The sequence below is a fragment of the Hoplias malabaricus genome, chromosome 2 (genome assembly GCF_029633855.1).
Source record: "Hoplias malabaricus isolate fHopMal1 chromosome 2, fHopMal1.hap1, whole genome shotgun sequence".
Lineage (NCBI taxonomy): Eukaryota > Metazoa > Chordata > Actinopteri > Characiformes > Erythrinidae > Hoplias > Hoplias malabaricus.
This window is the reverse complement of record NC_089801.1, coordinates 79,623,558-79,644,217: the sequence shown is the minus strand read 5'-3', so window position 1 is coordinate 79,644,217 and position 20,660 is coordinate 79,623,558. Positions and strand designations below refer to the sequence as shown.

Here is a 20,660-nt window from a genome sequence, read left to right as displayed (position 1 = left end):
TTAAAGTTTGATATCTGTCCATAGCCACTCTATATTAGAAAGCGCACTATAACATCCTCAACAGTTAGTGATTTTATCAACAACCTTCCAGACCTTACCACCATGACCTTGAGCTCCTTACAAACAACCTACAACACTTATTTTGTACAAACCTAGATAGTATTGCACCAGTCAAGACCAAACAATTTAGAGAGAAAAGGCTTGCTCCATGGTACAGTGACAGCACGCATGCCTTAAAACTGGCTGCTCGTAACCATGAACGTAAATGGAGACACACAAAACTAGAATGTTTCCAAATTGCATGGCAGCACAGCCTCACCGACTACAAACATGCCTTATCTAAAGCCAAATCACAGTACATCTTTTCCCTTATAGAAAACAACAAAGACAACCCTAGATTCCTTTTTAGCACTGTATCAAATCTAATTGGCAACAAAAAGGAAATCAACCCCATTGTCCCCTCTGATTTCTGTAGTAATGACTTTATGAGGTTTTTTAATGATAAAATTGATTGCATTCGCCACAGAATCCAAAATCAGTCCAAAGTCACATCGGCTTTTGTTGATGAACCCCCTGCCAGCTCTGAGGTGCACTTAGAATACTTGAATTCTGTCGATGAAAATGACTTGCTTAGATTAATTAGCTCATCTAAATCAACTTCATGCTTACTGGATCCTGTACCAACACAATTATTTAAACAAATTTTACCTAAAGTCATTTGACCATTGCTCACAATAATAAACTCATCCCTCAACATTGGATATGTACCAAAACCTCTGAAACTAGCGGTAATCAAACCAATTATTAAAAAACCCAATCTTGACCCTCTTGTGCTCGCAAACTACAGGCCAATATCAAACCTCCCTTTTATTGCTAAGATTCTAGAAAAAGTCGTGTCACAGCAGTTGTGCTCTTACCTACAAAACAATGACATTCATGACATTTTCCAGTCTGGATTTAGACCAAATTACAGCACAGAAATGGCTCTAACAGGAGTAACTAATGACTTACTCCTTTCACATGATAAGGGCTATATCTCTATTCTGGTGCTGCTTGACTTTAGTGCAGCGTTTGATACCATAGATCATGTGATGCTTCTTGATAAGCTGGAAAATCTGGTAGGAATAAAAGGATCTGCCCTCTCTTGGTTCAGATCTTATTTATCTGATCGTTATCAATTTGTTTATCTGAATAATAAATCCTCTAATCATACTTTAGTTAAATATGGTGTTCCACAAGGATCAGTGCTTGGCCCTGTATTGTTCACACTCTACATGCTGCCACTGGGTCGACTAATCCGTAAGCATGGGATTCAATTCCACTGTTACGCTGATGACACACAACTGTATATATCAGCCAAACCCAATGATGTTGCTTGTCTACGTAAAATAACAGAATGTCTAACTGAAATTAAAGACTGGATGATGCAAAATTTTCTCATGTTAAATTCTGATAAAACTGAAGTCTTGTTACTAGGTACAGATACTCAGATACATTCACTCAGAAATGCTGCTATTAACCTTGATAATTCAACAGTAAAACAAAGTACCATCATTAAAAACTTAGGGGTAGCCTTTGATTTGACTCTCACATTTGATACCCACATATCCAATACAGTCAAAACCGCCTTCTTCCACCTAAGCAATATTGCCAAAATTCGGCATATTTTATCCTTAATCCTGGCAGGGAGCTTGTGCAAAGCGTTACACAAGCTTCAGTTAGTTCAAAATGCAGCAGCCAGGGTGCTCACTAGAGATATAAAATTTGAACATATCACCCCAGTTCTCTTGTCCCTACACTGGCTACCTGTAAAATTTCGCATTGACTATAAAATACTCCTCTTAGCTTATAAATCTCTAAATGGTTTAGGCCCGCAGTATTTTACTTCTCATACCTTATCGCCCGTCATGTACACTTCGTTCACAGGATGCCCATCTACTCTTTGTTCCCCACTTTAAGAAAAACACTGCAGGAGGAAGAGCCTTTTCTCACAAAGCTCCTCAACTCTGGAATAGCCTCCAATTACTGTTCGGGGCTCAGACACACTCTCAATCTTTAAATCTAGATTAAAAACCTACCTTTTCAAACAAGCTTTTGGTTAATCATTCACTTTCAGGTTACTCCTTCTCTATTGGTGTTCAGGCTGGTTTTCATATTATCACTGTTCTGTATTAACCCTGTCATACTACCAAAGCTACAGCTTTTTTAGTTAGCTTTCTAGTAACCTCCAACACGCTGTCTGTCGCTGGGTTCTCTTGCCTGACCCGTGGAAGCTTTTTTCACAGGACAAATTTGCCCGTTCTTTACCATGACCCTACTAACCTCTGTATTTTTATTTGTTCCCTTTGTCTGGTTTTCTCTCTCATGCTTTGAGATGTCCTGCTGCTCTCCAGGTGTTGCCCTGATCCAGCCCCTGTGTGTCCTGTACAAGATCCTGGCCTTGTCTCATCTACAATATCATGCTTGGCCATGCTGTTTTTTCTCAGATTAACTCTGCACCTACTTTTAACTTACACAGAATCCCTGATCACCTTCTCCTTCCTCAGACTCATACATCACTAATATACTACATTTATATTACTATAACCCCTTCATCTGTCATCATTCCACTTTTACTTCTGTTCTGTTCTCTGTTGTGTCTCCGGTGTCGACCCGAGGAGGATGGGTTCCCCGTATGAGTCTTGGTTCTTTTCAAGGTTTTTCCTCGTTTGCTGAGGGAGTTTTTCCTTGCCACTGTTGACCCTGGCTTGCTCATAGGAGGCTTGGACCTGGATCTCTGTAAAGCTGCTTTGTGACGACTTTTTGTTGTGAAAAGCCCTATATAAATAAAATTTGATTTCATTTGAACCACGTGTGTTAGCAGGATTATGCATCGGTGCATTCGGGTAGCCGCCTAGTGGCGGAAATTATACCTACATACAAAACACTAAACTACAGGCATACTAGACTTGAAGGATGAAAACAGGTAAATGAACAGTCTTTTGTACATGCTGCAGTGAAGGGCAATGAAACTCTGCCACTGAACTGATTTAGTCTGGAGAAATTCTTATGAAAAGACTTTTCTTTCCTAACATTTACTTCTGTAAAACTTGTTTATCTTCGTGTAATGTTTCAGAAAACAGCTCTGAATATTTTTGACAGAAATGTACAGCATTTGAAAAGGACTGTGTTTCTGAGTTTTCATTATGTTTCTGTAAACAATGGGAGAGCATTTACACAACACTTCATTTATTTACTATTTTCAGGCACTAAATTAACTCCCAGATCCACGTGGAAGACCTCAGTAAATTTTGTTGATGAGAACATTCAGTAAAATGCCCCATTTGATAAAAATAATATAAGAACATAGTGAACATGTGATGTGTGTAAAATATAAAGTGAATCATGAAGCTGAAGCAGCAGAGCCACGCCGTCAGACCTCCACAATCTGATATTTCAAACACTTTCACACATTTCTGTCAGAAATTAAAAGATAAAAAGCATGTCTTACCTGAGGATCTCCACTTTACTGTTTGAACTCTTCAGTCCATCAGAGATCAGCTTCACTTCTGATTCCTGCAGCTCAGTGTCACTGAGGTCCAGCTCTTTCAGGGAGGAGTTTGGTGATTTCAGAGCAGAGAAGTGAACTTCACAGGAATTCATGGTGAGTTTATACACATTCAGTCTGCAAAGTGTAGTGGAGTATAGACCGAATATGAATACCAGATGACCAGATCGAAATGACAAATGAAAAGTTTTGAATTAAAACTTTTCCAGTCTGAATAAGACCTTTCGTCTGTGACAAAATCCAACATTCCACAGGATTGTTTGTACCTGCGGGGTTGAAGGACTTTACAACCACGCACACGCACATAAGATCAAACACTCTCCAGGGCATCTGGATCCCCTAACCTCTTCAGGAACTCGAGATAACCGATTTTATGATACTTTAAGAGACAGGAACCTCAAACAAAGAAGAGAGCTTTTACGGCCGTCTATGACAATGGCACCTAAATGTCGGCTCCTTATCTCGAGCCCACTAAACAGGGCCAGCAAATGTTTAAACCAAAAGTGACCTCGAGTGAACCCCGTTGACTCACCTACACATGGATCAACAGCGACCCCAAATGGACACTGGCGAAACTACGCCTCGCTCGGAGTCGCCAAGACAATAGCGGAAAATAATCAAACTCTGATTATTTGTGTGTAAACAAATGTATTAATGTCACTTTCTGTACACTCAGATGAATGCTTATCTTCTAATGAAATGATGTATATTGCCGATTGTTTCTGTCACGAAAATCAGTTCTGTCTCTGAATATGGTAAACGGATTAATATCCCTTTTCAGCGTATCACCATGAATTGGACGTAAAACAACGTACTAAAGATGGAACCTTATGTAAACGTCTGATATTAATAGTCCAATGTACTCATTGTTATATGTTGATAACAGGTATAAGAATTTCGATACGCAAAATTCATATTCTTTCTCTGTGAACCAATGACTCAAAACCCCCTTTCTACTCTCTCCCCCTCGCGAGAGTCACGTGAGACTGAATTTGTGTCCAATCAGAAAGAGGACACCTCCCTTTAGGGCGTGACCGCGCCAGCCTTGAAAACACAGAGCAGCAACGCAGAAAAGAGTATCAAGGAAAAAGAATCAAGAGAAGAGTTCAGCCGACGAGAAGCAACAGCTCACGGAGAAGAGAACACGACAAGCAACAGCTCACGGAGAAGAGAACACGACAAACAACAGCGATGAAATTCGAGAAACTTTGAACAACGAAAAGACGCTTTTTTCTCCACGCCGACAACGAAACAAAGGAAAACCTCAGAGACTTCATTGAAAGCTTACGAGAGACGTCTCGAAATTAGCTAAGAGTATGAAGTTTTACTAATACGTCGAGTAATTTGAATATCCTTCTTTTCTTTTAATCTTGTTTATGTTTTATTACCCATCGAAGTGTGATCTCACGAGTGATCAAAGCGGGTGAAACTTATTTGTGGCCAGGATAAGATGTCAACCTTTGGTTAATCGATAGCAGATATATTAACGTTATAAGCTGATTCCTGAAGACATTACTCCGGGAAAACTGAACCACGAGACTAGCTAATACTCTGAAAAAGCCGCTCCATTCCGGTGGAAACCAGCCACGCCTGTTAAATCCAAAGAAGGGAAATCTCGATCGACGCAGCCCAGCTTGGAATCGAAAGTCTTCAACTCAACCGGAAAGAGATCATCCATAAGCGGGCCTGTTTCTCACCACGTGGGAACGAAGAGAACACCCCAGGACACGGAGATTAAACAGCAGGACGCGACGGCTCGGTGAAACGGCGAACGAGTAAGCTAGCGTATTTCGCATTTTTCCAGGAGCTAATGTTTAAATAAAATCTCTTTATAATTTACCATTTATTAACCTTAGTTAGCAACAATTTAATCACAAGACAGCAGCGCCTAGCTCACCTTAAGGTCAAAATCGAGTTTCCCTGCGGTGATACCGTGAGATCATAAGGCTAAGCTATGTTAATTAAATATATTCTCTTTATTAATAAAACTCTCATTATTTGAAATCACAGTGTTTGCAATTTGTTCATTATTTTCCTGAAAATCCTGACGTACTCACTTAGCGTGATTATTATTCATTCTCAAACTAATTATTAATGTTTTAATTGCCTAAGCCAATTATAAGTTTTAATTAATATCATTAAGTCAAATATCAAGAGATTGGAGGAGTTTGAATAAGGTCAACGCTATAAAAACTATAAATATAAATATAGTGTAGTGTAGTAAGGTACACCACAAATACATATACATATAATTTTATAATTGTTAATTTGTTTTATAGCCTTGACCTTATTCAAACTCCTCCAACCTCTGATATTTGACTGAGTGAAATTAATTAAGATTTATAATTGTCTTAAGCAATTAAAACATTAATAATTAGTTTGAGAATGAATAATAATCATGCTAAAATGAGTACTTCAGGATTTTCAGGAAATAACGAACAAATTGTAAACACTGTGATTTCAAATAATGAGAGTTTTATTAATAAAGAGAAGTATTTAATTACATAGCACAACCTTGTAATCTCACGGTGTCCGGCAGGGGGAACTGATTCGAGCTTAAAGGTGAGCTAGGCGCTTCTGACTTGTGACTAAAGTTACTAGCTAAGGTTTAATTAATACAGAATTTATCAAGAACTTAATTCGGTGTTCAGCTCTGGAAATGCATAAGTTTAGCTTACTTTTCGTCGATTCTCACCACTCGTTGCGTACAAAGGCTCTCTGAGGTCCTGGGAGTTATGGCGTCTTGCTTGATTTCGCGGTCTCAGAAGTTTCCAGGCTGAGTCCGCATGGAGGCTTTTCTTCGTCGGTTGAGTCGCCTTGGCGTACTCGGAGCGTGATGATGCCGGCGGCAGAATCCTCTGGCTCAGTGTCGTGAGTGGGAGCGTCCAACTATATGGACGTTTGGACGAAATTTCCGCTGGTTGCTGCAGTTCCAGAACTGAAACCGCTTCAATAAACTCACTTATTCTAAGACTTCCTGGTGTATCGGCAGTGTTTCCTTACTCTGGCCACGAATAAGTTCACCTGCTTCGATCAGTCGTGAGATTAAACTTAGATTGGGTTATAAGCCATAAACACGATTAAAAGAAAAGAAAGATATTCAAATTACTCGACGTATTAGTAAAACTTCATACTCTTAGCTAATTTCGAGACGTCTCTCGTAAGCTTTAAATGAAGTCTCTGAGTTTTTCCTTTGTTTCGTCGTCGTCGTGGAGAAGAGAGTTTGTTGTTCAAAGTTTTCTCGTCGGCGTCCTCTCTTTCCAGCTTTCTTTCGTGGTCCGTTACTTCTGTAGAGTCCTCGCAACTCTTCAGAACTTCGAACTGAATGTGAGCAGTCGAGCTGCTGTTTTTCAAGGCTGGCGCGGTCACGCCTTAACGGGAGGAGTCCTCTTTTTGATTGGACGCGAGTTCAGGCTCACGTGACTGACTCCATGAAACAGAAAAGTGGGAAGGCTGGATCAAAGATCTTTTAAACAATAAGTAATAAGATAGACATTTCCCGTATCGAAATTTCCTATTCGTATTAGTAACATACAATAATGAGTATACTGGGTTATTAATATCAAACAGTTACATAAGGTTTCATCTTTATGTCCCATTCATGACGATACGCTGGAAAAGTATATTAGTTCGTTTAATCCTATTCAGAGGTAGGATTTCTCTTCATGATAGAAACAGTCCACAATATACACATTTCATTAGGAGGTAGGCATTCATCAGAGGGTACAGAAAGTGACATCAATACATTTGTTTAATACACAAATAATTCAGAGTTCGACTATTTTCCGTCATGGTTTCCGGCGACTCCGAGCGAGGCGTAGTTTCGCCAGTGTCCATTTGGTGTCGCTGTTGATCCATGTTTTGGTTGATGATTCCCGGGAGTTCACTCGAGGTCACTTTTGGTTTAAACATCTGTTGGCCCTGTTTAGTGGGCTCGAGATAAGGAGCCGACATTTAGGTGCCATTGTCATAAATGGCCGTAAAGGCTCTCTTCTTTGTTTGAGGTTCCTGTCTCTTAAGAGTATTATAAAATAGGTTATCTCCTGAAGAGAGGGGTTGTTGGGACCATGTGTTACTTTTAAAGTGTCTCTCTCTAGTCTTTGATGTTAGATCTTATGTGTGTGCGTGTTTGTGGGGCTTTGCACCCCCGCGGGCACAGACAGTCCTCTGGAATGTGACTTGGTCGCAGAGGAAAGGTCCTATTCAGACTGGAGAAGTTTTAATTCAAAACTTTTCATTTCTTCATTTCAATCTGTCCAAATCTGTCTTCGGTATTCATATTTGTCCATACTCCACTACAATAGAAATATATTTATATTTTTCGGTGTATCTTAGTACACTACAAAAGCAAAGTAAATACAGCACAGTTCAAACAGAATGTGGATTTCAGACTCAGAATCAGTTTAATGAGATTAATGAGTAAAAAAATACTTTCCATTATTTACATTATTCAGAGGGGCATTAATAACAGACTCAGTCTGAACATTTTTTCTGAAATGAGGGGTAGTGAGGGGGGAACAGAGGAGGAGGAGTAAGAATGGGTTGTGGAGTAGTGAGGGGGACACAGAGGAACTGAGGAAGACAGAGAGCAGCACAAATGCGTAGAAGTGTCCCAAATGAAAAACAGGACTGAGAGGATAGATGAGGCAAGTTAGTAACCAAAGCAACTGAGAGAAAGTGTGACATTGTTTTCCATTTTCATTGTCTGTGTGTGTTTCTAGAGTGTGGGACGTTGTCCAGGACAGATCACAAAACATAATCACAAGTACCTCACTGGCTTAAACAGAGACCACTGTCCTTTAGCTGTTCTGAAACTGGGAGCTCGAATCCCCAGTGGGTCGCCAAAAAAAGGGAGGGGTCATGAGATGTTTCTCTGTATCAAATGGGTTTTTAAATAAATTTTTTAACATTAAAATCTACTGCTTTTTCACTAGTTTTTTCAAAATAAAGACATTTTTACCAGTATTAGATGCTCCAAGGGCTCCATTAGGAGCTGTAGCCAAGATGTTACTGTGTTGTCTCCTTTTGTCCCATCACACTAATACCGGAAGTATGTCACAGCGGCTACTGTGCCGGTACACACAGCAGAACAGCGGCTCCTGTGCCGGTACATCCAGCAGAACAGCGGCTACTGTGCCGGTACACCCAGCAGAACAGCGGCTACTGTGCCGGTACACCCAGCAGAACAGCGGCTACTGTGCTGGTACACCCAGCAGAACAGCAGCTACTGTGCCGGTACACCCAGCTGAACAGCAGCTACTGTGCCGGTACACACAGCTGAACAGCAGCTACTGTGCCGGTACACCAAGCAGAGCAGCAGCTATTGTGCCGGTACACACTGCAGAACAGCGGCTATTGTGCCGGTACACCCAGCAGAACAGTGGCTATTGTGCAGGTACACCCAGCAGAACAGCAGCTACTGTCCCGGTACACACTGCAGAGCAGTGGCTACTGTGCCAGTACACCCAGCAGGACAGAGGCTACTGTGTGGGTACACCCACCAGAATAGCAGCTATTGTGCCAGTAGACACTGCAGCACAGTGGCTACTATGCCGGTACACCCAGCAGAACAGTGGGCCCTGTGCCGGTAGACACTGCAGCACAGTGGCTACTGTGCCGGTACACCCACCAGAATAGTAGCTATTGTGCCAGTAGACACTGCAGCACAGTGGCTACTATGCCGGTACACACAGCAGAACAGCGGGCCCTGTGCCGGTACACACTGCAGCACAGTGGCTACTGTGCCGGTACACCCACCAGAACAGCAGCTATTGTGCCGGTACACCCAGCAGAACAGCGGCTACTGTGCCGGTACACCCAGCAGAACAGCGGCTACTGCGCCGGTACACACTGCAGAACAGCGGCTACTGCGCCTGTACACACAGCAGAACAGCGGCTCCTGTGCCGGTACACACAGCAGAACAGTGACTCCTGTGCCGGTACACACAGCAGACAAGCGGTTGGTCCGGAGTCTACACGGAATTAATGGGCGCAAAGCAGGACCACACCCTGGAGGGGCGCCATTCCTTTTCAGGGCGAATGTCAATATTATACAAATAATTTTATTTTGTTTGCAATGTAAATTGAGGGGTGGCACGGTTGCACAGCAGGTAGTGTCGCAGTCACACAGCTCCATGGGCCTGGAGGTTGTGGGTTCGATTCCCGCTCCAGGTGACTGTCTGTGAGGAGTTGGTGTGTTCTCCCTGTGTCCGTGTGGGTTTCCTCCGGGTGCTCCGGTTTCCTCCCACAGTCCAAAAACACACGTTGGTAGGTGGATTGGCGACTCAAAAGTGTCCGTAGGTGTCAGTGTGTGAGTGAATGTGTGTGCGTGTGCGTTGCTCTGTGAAAGACTGGCGCCCCCTCCAGGGTGTATTCCCGCCTTGCACCCAATGATTCCAGGTAGGCTCTGGACCCACCGCGACCCTGAACTGGATAAGCGGTTATAGATAATGAATGAATGAAAGAATGAATGTAAATTGGAGTTGTTTATGGCGACCTTTACAGCGACATTTATAATAGACAGATATTGACACTACCATGCAGCTGACTTTCTGCACAGTATCCTTGTGTTTTCCTGCTCTGCTCACTTTTTGTCTCAAGATTATTAACTAACTATATACATTTAGCTCAGGTGGGAAAACCAAACTAGAGCAGTATGGATTTCTCTGTTTCAATGTAGAATTTAAGCCTAAAATTAAGCTTGTGCAGTTGTAGAAGAGCTGAAAATTCCTCATGGATGATGTTAAAGGTATCTGGCTAAATGAGTAATACTGTTTTGTTAAATACCCCCAGGGCTTGGAGATATGTAAAATTAGTGACATATATTTTGGCTGTTAAAAGGTAATACTGACTTTTTATTATTAATGTGTGTTGACTAGTAAAACATCAGAAAATTCTTGAACTACAAGCTATTTATTTAACATTGTTAAATTGTTTATATAACATATTTTACAAGCCAATATAAGAAATAAGGAATAGGTATAATAATATTTATAAAAATAAGTATTCTCCTTAAAATTACACCTTCAAAAACACTGTGGCGTTGCTACTACAGGCTCTGTACTAATTATTGATCGCAGCAACACCTGGTAGAGACCTGCCCATTGAAGGATGAGTATCCAAAGTTTCCAAAGCATCATATGGACTGCAGTCTGTAACTGTAGAACAAAGGGCTGCTGTATGGTCAGTGAAGTTGAGAGAATGGACAGAAATATTGTGGTCAGAATATTATCACATGACTGTGTATTCTAAAATGTAATTGAAAGAGCTCTGGCTGACACTGTGTATCAACATTAATCTACTGGGACAGACCAATGTGACAGCGATTTACAAAAACTAAATCTCAAACATAAAAAATCGATTATAAATATATCCAGTATCAAAAATTTCTTTGAAATATATTTGGGACCAACACAGTATGTTCTAAAATATATATATATAACCAGGATTCCAGCACTCACAATTTTCCTATCTGGAATAACGTAAGATAATTTAGTCTTTCCAAAGTCTGCATCAAAGGATGTGTGTACCGGCAGAGGACCCGCTGTTCTACTGTGTGTACCGGCAGAGTAGCCGCTGTTCTGCTGTGTGAACAGGTGTTACACCAAATTCTGTGATCGTCGAGTTCAGTGACCCTAGAAGGAACTATTTCATAGCCTTGATATATAGGGTTTGCGCCCAATGATTCCAGGTAGGCTCTGGACGCACTGCAACCCTGAATTGGATAAGCGGTTACAGATAATGAATGAATGAATGAATGATATATAGGGTCACAATCTCTGACAGCTGCCGTCAGAATATGTGGCCCCCACTGAATCTCCATATAAAATTCATGAACATTCCTGTTTAAGTACATTTATGTAGTTAATATTCAGTGGGGTCACAAATTCTGCCAGCAGCTGTCAAAATTTCTGACCCCTATGCTGGAAATGAAGTAGTGCTCTCTAGGGTCACAAAACAAGACGGTCACAGAAATCGGTTCTGCTGGGTGTACCAGCACAGGAACCGCTGTTCTGCAGTGTGTACCAGCACAGGAACCGCTGTTCTGCAGTGTGTACCAGCACAGTAGCCGCTGTGCTGCAGTGTGTACCGGCACAGTAGCCACTGTTCTGCTGGGTGTACCGGCACAGTAGCCATTGTTCTGCAGTGTGTACCAGCACAGTAGCCGCTGTTGTGCAGTGTGTACCAGCACAGTAGCCGCTGTGCTGCAGTGTGTACCAGCACAGTAGCCGCTGTTCTGCTGGGTGTACCGGCACAGTAGCCGTTGTTCTGCAGTGTGTACCAGCACAGGAGCCGCTGTTCTGCAGTGTGTACCAGCACAGTAGCCGCTGTGCTGCAGTGTGTACCGGCACAGTAGCCGCTGTTCTGCTGCGTGTACCGGCACAGTAGCCGCTGTTCTGCTGTGTGTACCGTCACAGTAGCCGCTGTTCTGCTGGGTGTACCGCCACAGTAGCAGCTGTTGTGCTGGGTATACTGGGACAGCAGCCGCTGTTCTGCTGGGTGTCCCGGCACAGTAGCCGCTGTTCTGCTGTGTCTACCGGCACAGAGCCGCTGTTCTGCTTTTGGTACCGGCACAGTAGACTTTGTTCTGCAGTGTGTACCAGCACAATAGCCACGGTGACATACTTACAGTATTAGCGTGATGGAACACATGGGGACAGCACATTAACATCTCAGCTACAGCTGGCTCTAAGGGCGGCACAGTGGAGCAGCAGGTAGTGTTGCAGTCACACAGCTTCAGGGACTTGAAGGATGTGGGTTCGAGTCCTGCTCCGGGTGACTGTGAGGATTGTAGTCTGTTCTTACTCAAAAGTGTCCGTAGGTGTGAGTGTGTGTGTCCCTATGAAGGACTGGCACCTCCTCCAGGGTGTGTTCCTGCTTTAACTTAAACATTATTAATATATACACTCAGCTGTTAATGTAAAACCTCCTTCTAAGAGTAAACAGCCATTCCCTGCAACATAAATATAAATCATTCTGAATTTCAAACACTTTTAGCTAATCTCTGCCCAAATCAAAGACACGCCTTTATTAAATGGTCTCTTCATAAACAGAGCATAGTTTACTGTTTCTTCAAAGCTGAATCGATCAGGAATGAAATCACAGAAATCTCACCTGATTATCTCCAGTGTACAGTGTGAACTCCTCCATCCCTCAGAGACCAGCTTCACTCCTGAATCCTGCAGGTCAGTCTGACTGAGGTCCGGCTCTTTCAGGGGTGAGTTTGGAGAGTTCAGAGCAGAGCAGAGCCTTTCATAGGAATTCAGGGTGAATTTACAGTCTGTGAGTCTGCAAGGTAAAGTAAATACAGGAGAAAGTGAAGTTAAAATAGAGAATGTGAAATTCAGACTCATGTGAATCAGGAATTATGAGATTTTCATACATCAGTATTTCTCCAATATTAATTATTCAGGGGTGTGTACATTATGAGCTCAATCTGAACATGTGTTCTGAATGTTATTCTGAATATTTTAGTGCTATTTACATTCTATTTCCACAGAGAATTTCACTCCAAACTAAACACTCTTCACTCTTCTTTCACAAACAGAAACAGAGCGAGAGTAATCTACAGTCGGCTGGAGCAGGAGAATACACACATAAGAGCAGGGGAGTGAGTGACTGGTCTTAGTCTCACTTTAGCCCAGGGTCTAGTCTCTAGTCCTTCCTTGAACTGATTGTCTTCTGTCGTGTCTTATGTAGTCGTAGTAGTCCCTCTGTTCACAACAGCATTAATATCATTACTTTACTAACTCTGTTAACGTCTTCAGTGGGCTGTAGCACATTTCCATTTTCCTTTCACAGATAAACTATGGTGTTGTGCTCTATCACAGCTTTTTAGAGAACTGCAAATGGAGCCCTGACTGTGTTAGGCCTGTGAAGAAATGTGTCAAAAACTGGATACGCGGTTACAGGTAATGAATGAATGAATGTGTCAGGATCGCGGGGACTGATGGAGGCAGACGCACTCACTATAACACAAAATACTTTTATTTATACAAAAGATAACAAAACAATGACAGACAGGATACTTAGACAAAGAGAGCTAATAGACTAGAGACAGAAACCACAAGTACACAAAGCCCAGGAAAGGAAACACTAACAGACCAGAGAGCGAAATAGACAAACTAAGCACAGCAAAGGAAAAGAAGGAAAAAGACCAGAGAAAGAGAGAGACACAAACCGACTTGATAGGGATGAGAAAGAGGAACCAACAAGACAAACAGACAAGCAAATGAGGAATGTCCAACAAACAAACACAGCGACAAGGGAACTTAAATGCACACCACAGACAAGGAACACCTGGGACAGCCAACGAGAGGACAGGATTACAAATGACACTGATGAGGACACTGACAAGGAGGAGGAACAAAGGCAGGACCAGGGCGGAGACATGAACAATAACAAACCAAGCCATGTGCAATAGCACATGGCGGGGGGAAAAAGGCATGACAGGACAAGGGCATGACAGAATGAGTACACAAGGAAAACCTTGTCTCCCTTTTTCCTTTTCTCAATGCATTTAAGGAATGTAGCACGTCACATGTTTAGCATCATCACAGATTTTCTGAAATGCAGCATATTAAGTATTATTATTATTATTATTATTATTATTATTATTATTATTATTCATTCATTCATTCATTATCTGTAACCGCTTATCCAATTCAGGGTCGCAGTGGGTCCAGAGCCTACCTGGAATCATTGGGCGCAAGGAGGGTAATACACCCAGGAGGGGGCGCCAGTCCTTCACAGGGCAACACACTCACACCTAGGGACACTTTTGACTCACCAATCCAGCTACTAATGTGTGTTTTTGGACCGTGGACACAGGGAGAACACACCACACTCCTCACAGACAGTCACTAGGAGCGGGACTTGAACCCACAACCTCCAGGTCCCTGCGACACTACCTGCTGCAGTACAATACTGTAAATTATTATTATTATTATTATTATTATTATTATTATTTTAATCAGAGCAGGAGAATACACTCATTATCCACATGGACATTCATCCAAAATCTCACCTGAGAGTCTCCAGTTTACAGTTTGAACTCTTCAGTGCCTCAGAGATCAGCTTCATTCCTGAATCCTGCAGCTCAGTCTCACTGAACTCCAGCTCTTTCAGGGGTGAGTTTGTTGATTTCAGAACAGAGCAGAGAGTTTCACAGGAATTCATGGTTGGCTTACAGCCAGACAATCTGCAACACAATGTAAACACAGTGCATAATACAGTAAAAAACGTGAAGGTGAGGAACTGTCTGTTAGTTTGGTTTGTTAGAGCAAATGTGAACGCTTCCATTTGACACTGGTGCTCACCAAACAAACAGCAACTCCTTTTTTATTCTGTGCAGTGGAGGAATTTCAGGTGCTGTTTTGACTCCTTAATCCATTTGACGACGTATTGTTGTGTTTCCAGTTGAAAAAAATACCACCAGGTACACAGCCCCAAGAAGTGCATTAAGCTCAGTGTGGGGCATTGTTCAGACGACAAAACTAATGTCATAAACGCGTCGCTTGCGAACGTCATACATCATCGCTTTTTTAAAATACATCTTTGGTTCAGGACCAAATCAGGACTAAAATATAACAATGTATGAATTTACATATTTGGTCCAACCCAAGGACACTGAACTACAAGTCTGAACACTCCTTGAAATTCAGCCTCACAGGAATCAAAAATCAGATTTGCTGCTTTTTTGGGGGATTTGTGTGAGATACAGTGTGAGTGAGAGAAAACAAGAGAAAGACATCAGTCTTATCCATGTTCATCAAACTCCACTTGTTCTGTAATGTCTCATTCATTTTATTTATCACATCCTAATTATACACACAGTGAGGAACGTCTACTCACCGTAAAACAATCTGGAAATTTGTCTCAGTCAACAACAACACTGAAATATATATAAAAATAAAAACATTTTAAAACATGTAGAAACAACACTCACATGGCCTTTCTGCAGTTGCTCACAGCTGGGATCAGTCTCCAATAACCCTTCTCAGTGGTGTTGTACGTCCTCAAGTCCAGTTCATCCAGCACCTCATTTGAGTTCACGAGCATGTAGGCTAACGCTAAACACTCTCCAGTAGACAGTTTCTTATCTGAGTGTTTCTCTGATTTGAGATACTCCTGGATTTTACTGGATAAAGAGGAGTCGTTCATTTCAGTGAGACACAGGAATAGATTGATAGATCTGTCAGAAGGAAGGTCCTCTCTTTGTATTACCCATTTAATGTACTGAACTGTTTTCTTGATGCTCTCAGAGCTGCTCACTGTGTGTGTCAGTAGGTCCTGCAGGAGTTGTTGATTGGACTCCAGTGAGATGCCCAACAGAAAACGGAGAAACAGATCCAGGTGTCCAGTCTTACTCTTTAAAGCTGTGCGCACAGCTCCCTTCAGCAGTTCATCAAGTGAAACACTATGAGACCACTTCATGTTTTTTGGCTTCAGAAGCTTCAGTTCCTCCATGTTGTTGTTCACACAGCAGTGAAACACATAGAAAGCAGCTAGGAACTCCTGAAAGCTCAGATGCACAAAGCAGTAAACCTTCCTCTGGTAAAGCACAGACTCCTCCCTAAAGATCTCAGTGCAAATCCCAGAGTACACTGAGGCCTCAGTGACATCAATCCCACACTCTCTCAGGTCGTCTTCATAGAACATCACATTGCCCTTCATCAGCTGTTTGAAAGCCAGTTCAGACAGTTTCAGAAACATCTTCCTGTTGGATCTCAGGAGTTCCTGCAGAGTTCCTCTCTCATCTTCCTCCTCATACTTCTCCTTCCTCATGATTGTCTGAGTGCACAGGAAGTGTGAGTACATTGCAGTCAGAGTTTTAGGGATTTCTGTGGTCCCTTGTTTCATGATTCGCTGAAGCACAGTTGCTGAGATCCAGCAGAAGACTGGAATGTGGCACATGATGTGGAGACTCCTCGTCGTCTTAATGTGGGAGATGACACTGTCGGCTTGGTGTCGGTCACTAATCCTCTTCCTGAAGTACTCCTCCTTCTGTGGATCATTGAATCCCTGAATTTCTGTCACACGGCTGATGTACTGAGAGGGGATCTGATTGGCTGCTGCTGGTCTGGAGGTTATCCAGATGTGAGCAGAGGGAAGCAGGTCTCCTTTGATGAGGTTTGTCATCAACACGTCCACTGAAGACACCTTGGTCACGTCTGACACTTTCTCACCCTCTGAGAACTTCAGTGGAATTCTGCTTTCATCGAGGCCGTCAAATATGAACACAGTTTTACATACGTCATATTCCTTTGTGTCCAGACCTCGAAGCTCAGGATGGAGGTCACACAGAAATCCATGAAGACTGTACTGTTTGTCTTTAATCAGGTTCAGCTCTCGGAATGGAAGCACAAACATGAACTCTATATCCTGATTGGCTTTTCCTTCAGCCCAGTCCAGAATGAACTTCTGCACAGAGACAGTTTTTCCAATGCCAGCAATGCCTTTAGTCAGAACGCTTTTAAGTTTTTCCACTTGTGTATCTCTATCTTCTTCTCCTTCTTTACGTCTCACATCTTCATCCATCACAGCTCTGGTGTCGTCTTCTTCCATTTCTCCCACCGTACACTGTACAGGGTTAAATATGTCTAAACAGTTTATTGGTGTATCTGGCAGGTTTTGTTTCCAGGGTTTGTTTTCAATCTGTAAAACTTCATGTTCTTCATTCACTCCTTCCCTCTCTCCCTCGATGATGTAGAGCTGAGTGTAAACCCTGTTCAGGAGGATTTTATTCTCTTGTGTTTTGAATCCCTCAAATAAGCTCTCGTACTTGTTCTTCAGGCTGATTTTGTTTCTCTCCGAGACACTGAGCAGGACACCATCCACTGGTGTGTATTCATCCAGCTCCATGGACTCCTCCGTGTGTGGAAACTGAACAGAGCCTGTTTTAAACCTCCTTCTGCAGCAGGGACAGGTCAAGTCTCCTGAGTGGACAGACTGGTCCCTAAGGCTCCTGATGCACTGTCTACAAAAAGAGTGTCCACAGGTGATAGAGACTGGATCTGTCTGAATCTGCTCACACACTCCACACCTGGAACCATCCTGGAGTAGCACAGCTCTCTTAGAGCTATGAGAGTGAGTGAGAGAGACACAGAGAGAGAGAGAGGGGGGGGGATTGCAGAGCTATTTCTTGTGATCACGCACAATCTTAAATTATTTGTGCAGGAGAACACATATATATTATATAATCTAGTGCTGTTTTTCACTGGACACACCAAAGTTCTACAGGACAAACAGACTGAATCTGAACCTCTTTTATCCCATTTGCAAACTTTTCAAGTAACTTCATCTTGACATGTTTCTTTTCGGCACACTTAGGAAAATATTGGCTTATGTGGTTAGTCATTGACGACTGATTTTTGGTAGACTGAAAATACTTCAAATGTGATCTCTGTTCTCAACTCCAGCCACTTCATGAAGATAAAAAAAATGTTTAATCAAAGAAGCAGTGCACACCCACACCACAGTCAGTAGAGAAGCTGTGTTGCAGTTCTGGGCCGACCTGAATATTACAATAATACAACATGAAAAAACTACAACGAGGAGTCAACAACTCCATATGACCTACAGTATTGTTTTTCCTGACTGAGCTGATTTTGAAACACAGAGGGGTTCCTGATACACAGCTTGTAAGCCTGACAACAGATGTGGATTTTAATTTTCAGAAAGAAAGAAAATATATAACTCAACATCTTCAGTGTAGTTCCTGATGACATTACCTACTGGGAACATGTGCAAGAGAGAACAAATAAAGATCCAAAAACTAAACCTTGTGAGAAAGAAAAAAAAATCTTCCAAGGAAACTATGATGTGTTTCATAATGCAGCAGTGCACACCATAAAGTGAAGATGTGCTGCTGTTTTTGTGTCTCACCTCGAAACATTACAGCTTCTTTCTTTCCTGAAATTAATAGGAAAATCCATTGAGATGTTGCTCTTCATTGACATACAGCTGGGCTCTGGAGGTTCTGCTCTGAAATAGAAAGTGGAGTAAAGAGAAAGAGTTCAGTGTGGATATTTGGTGAAAGCTACAACTGATTTTGTTTGAGTGTTTTCTATGAATCACAGGTGGCCATATCACACAGTATACCACTGACCAGTCTGAGATTATATAAATGTTTAGTGTTTTAGATTTGGTCAATTAATCTAAGGGGCCTTCAGTTCAGTATTTTCCTGATTTGGTTTTTGATGATTTTGTGATTTTCACAGAGATATAAACTTCACAGAGCTGGTCATTATCGCCTGGACGTGCTGGCCCCCTCCGTAGCTCATGCTGTCCTTTCTTCGGGGTCCAACATGCACCAGGCTGCATTCTTGATTCAGTGTCTGCTTCACAGGGTGTGAATTTAGTTTCCATATAGCTTGTGTTGTACAGAGTCAATTGACTGATAGGGAATGTAAGGTTACGCGTATATCCACAGTTCCCTGAAGAAGAAAAGCAAGGTACCTACCCTTGTTGCTACACGTCATCTACCTTCCAGGTGTGATTAGAGGTGTCTTCAGTCAGATATGAAAGGGACATGATATCCCACACAGCTTATGCTGTACCTCGTTTCTCTTCTTCAGGGAACAGTGGTTATATGCACATCCTTACTTTAATAAGTGATAATATAGTGAGGGCAATGTTCCCACCAAACTTTGCGTGCATTTGACAAAGACTGTGACAACCGCATTCTTTTAAAAGTTTTAGAGGGTGATACTAGAGTCCAATGGCCTCACTCGCATCAAATGACAGAAGAACTCCACATTTTTATCAAACTGTAACAAGTCTGTGAAATATATCTGAAATGACAATGAAGCCTCTTTAATTTGAAATCAGAATGTGCACACACAAGCTTTCAATTAATTTTCCCATCTCTACAAATGATACGAATGTAATGGCTCTTTTCAACAACAACCACTGCATCAAGGAAGTAAGTGTTCCATAAAGCAGCAGTGTACACCACGGTCAGAAGTGAAGATGTGCTGCTGTTTTTATGTCTTACCTCAGACCATTACAGCATCTTTCATTACTGAAATTATAAGGATCTTTCATTGAGTTGTTGCTCTTCATTGACACACTGCTGGACTCTGGAGGTTCCGCTCTGAACATCTGCTGTCTGAAATATAAAGTGGAGAATAGAGAAAAAGTTCAGTGTGGATATTTGGAAAAAAATACAGCTGACGTTCAGGGGAGTGGAAAAGGGAAAGGGGTGGGTCGGCAGAATTTGTGAAAGTACGTAACCTGCCACACCAGACAATAAAATACTGGACCTGTTTTATGCCCACACAGGAGGAGGCATTACTCATCACCCCTACCTGCCCTTGGAAGATCAGATCATAATCTGGTTCATCTTATGCCTGTGTACAAACCCCTTGTACTTAGGAAACCAGCCATCACCTGCACAGTGAAGAAATTGTCTGAGGAGACAGAAGAAGCTCTGAGAGAGAGAGAGAGAGTGCACTGAATTTCACCCACTGCATAACACATGTCAAGTTCTGTGTGGAGAACACTGTACGTGCTAAGTCTGTTCTGTTTCTCAAAAAACAACCCTGCTATAAGCCTGCTTTCTCTCCTGTAAGAAAAAAGAGAGATTCTAGCTTCTAGATAAGGAGCTAAGGACGAGCTGAGAGCCGTGCAGAGGGAGCTGAGTAGGGAGATCTGGGAGGGGAAAGCCAATTGGAGAACAACAGGGGAGTACAGAGAACTGATACAGGACTTTGTAGAGTGGTGTATGCCGTATCACCTCCAGGTAATTTCAGGGAAGATCAAAGAAATGGTGGTGTATTTCCACAGGAGCAGAAATAACTCCTCCGATGCAGTACCTGAGTTTTCACCTCAACAATAGTCTGGACTGGTCAGATAACACTAGAGCACTTTACAAGAAAATAACAGAGCACACTAACCTTGCTCAGGATCATTTTTAAACACAGCTGTAGCATCAGCAATATTTATGTAGTGGTCTGATGGGGCAGCTGCATATCGGTTGCAGATAGCAGGAGACAGAATACATTTATTAAGAAGACCAGCTCTCTCCTGGGAAGTCCCATAGACCTAGTAGACCTAGTGTTGGGGCAAAGTAGGATGTTACCCAAATAAGGATCCATGCAGGAGAAATTTG

The 20,660-nt window shown here is 42.2% G+C and overlaps 1 protein-coding gene across 1 annotated transcript in view; it reads right to left on the bottom strand.

Moving 5' to 3' along the window:
- LOC136678326 (NACHT, LRR and PYD domains-containing protein 3-like) overlaps positions 1–20,660 on the bottom strand; it is a 41,265-nt gene that overhangs the window by 19,860 nt on the left and 745 nt on the right. Inside the window, exons 2-4 of the mRNA XM_066656348.1 lie at positions 19,545–19,658; positions 15,495–17,525; positions 14,574–14,747 (exon numbers count right to left, since the gene is read on the bottom strand). Coding sequence (XP_066512445.1) covers positions 14,574–14,747; positions 15,495–17,525; positions 19,545–19,658 — 2,319 coding nt within the window. The remainder of the gene's footprint in view (positions 1–14,573; positions 14,748–15,494; positions 17,526–19,544; positions 19,659–20,660) is intronic.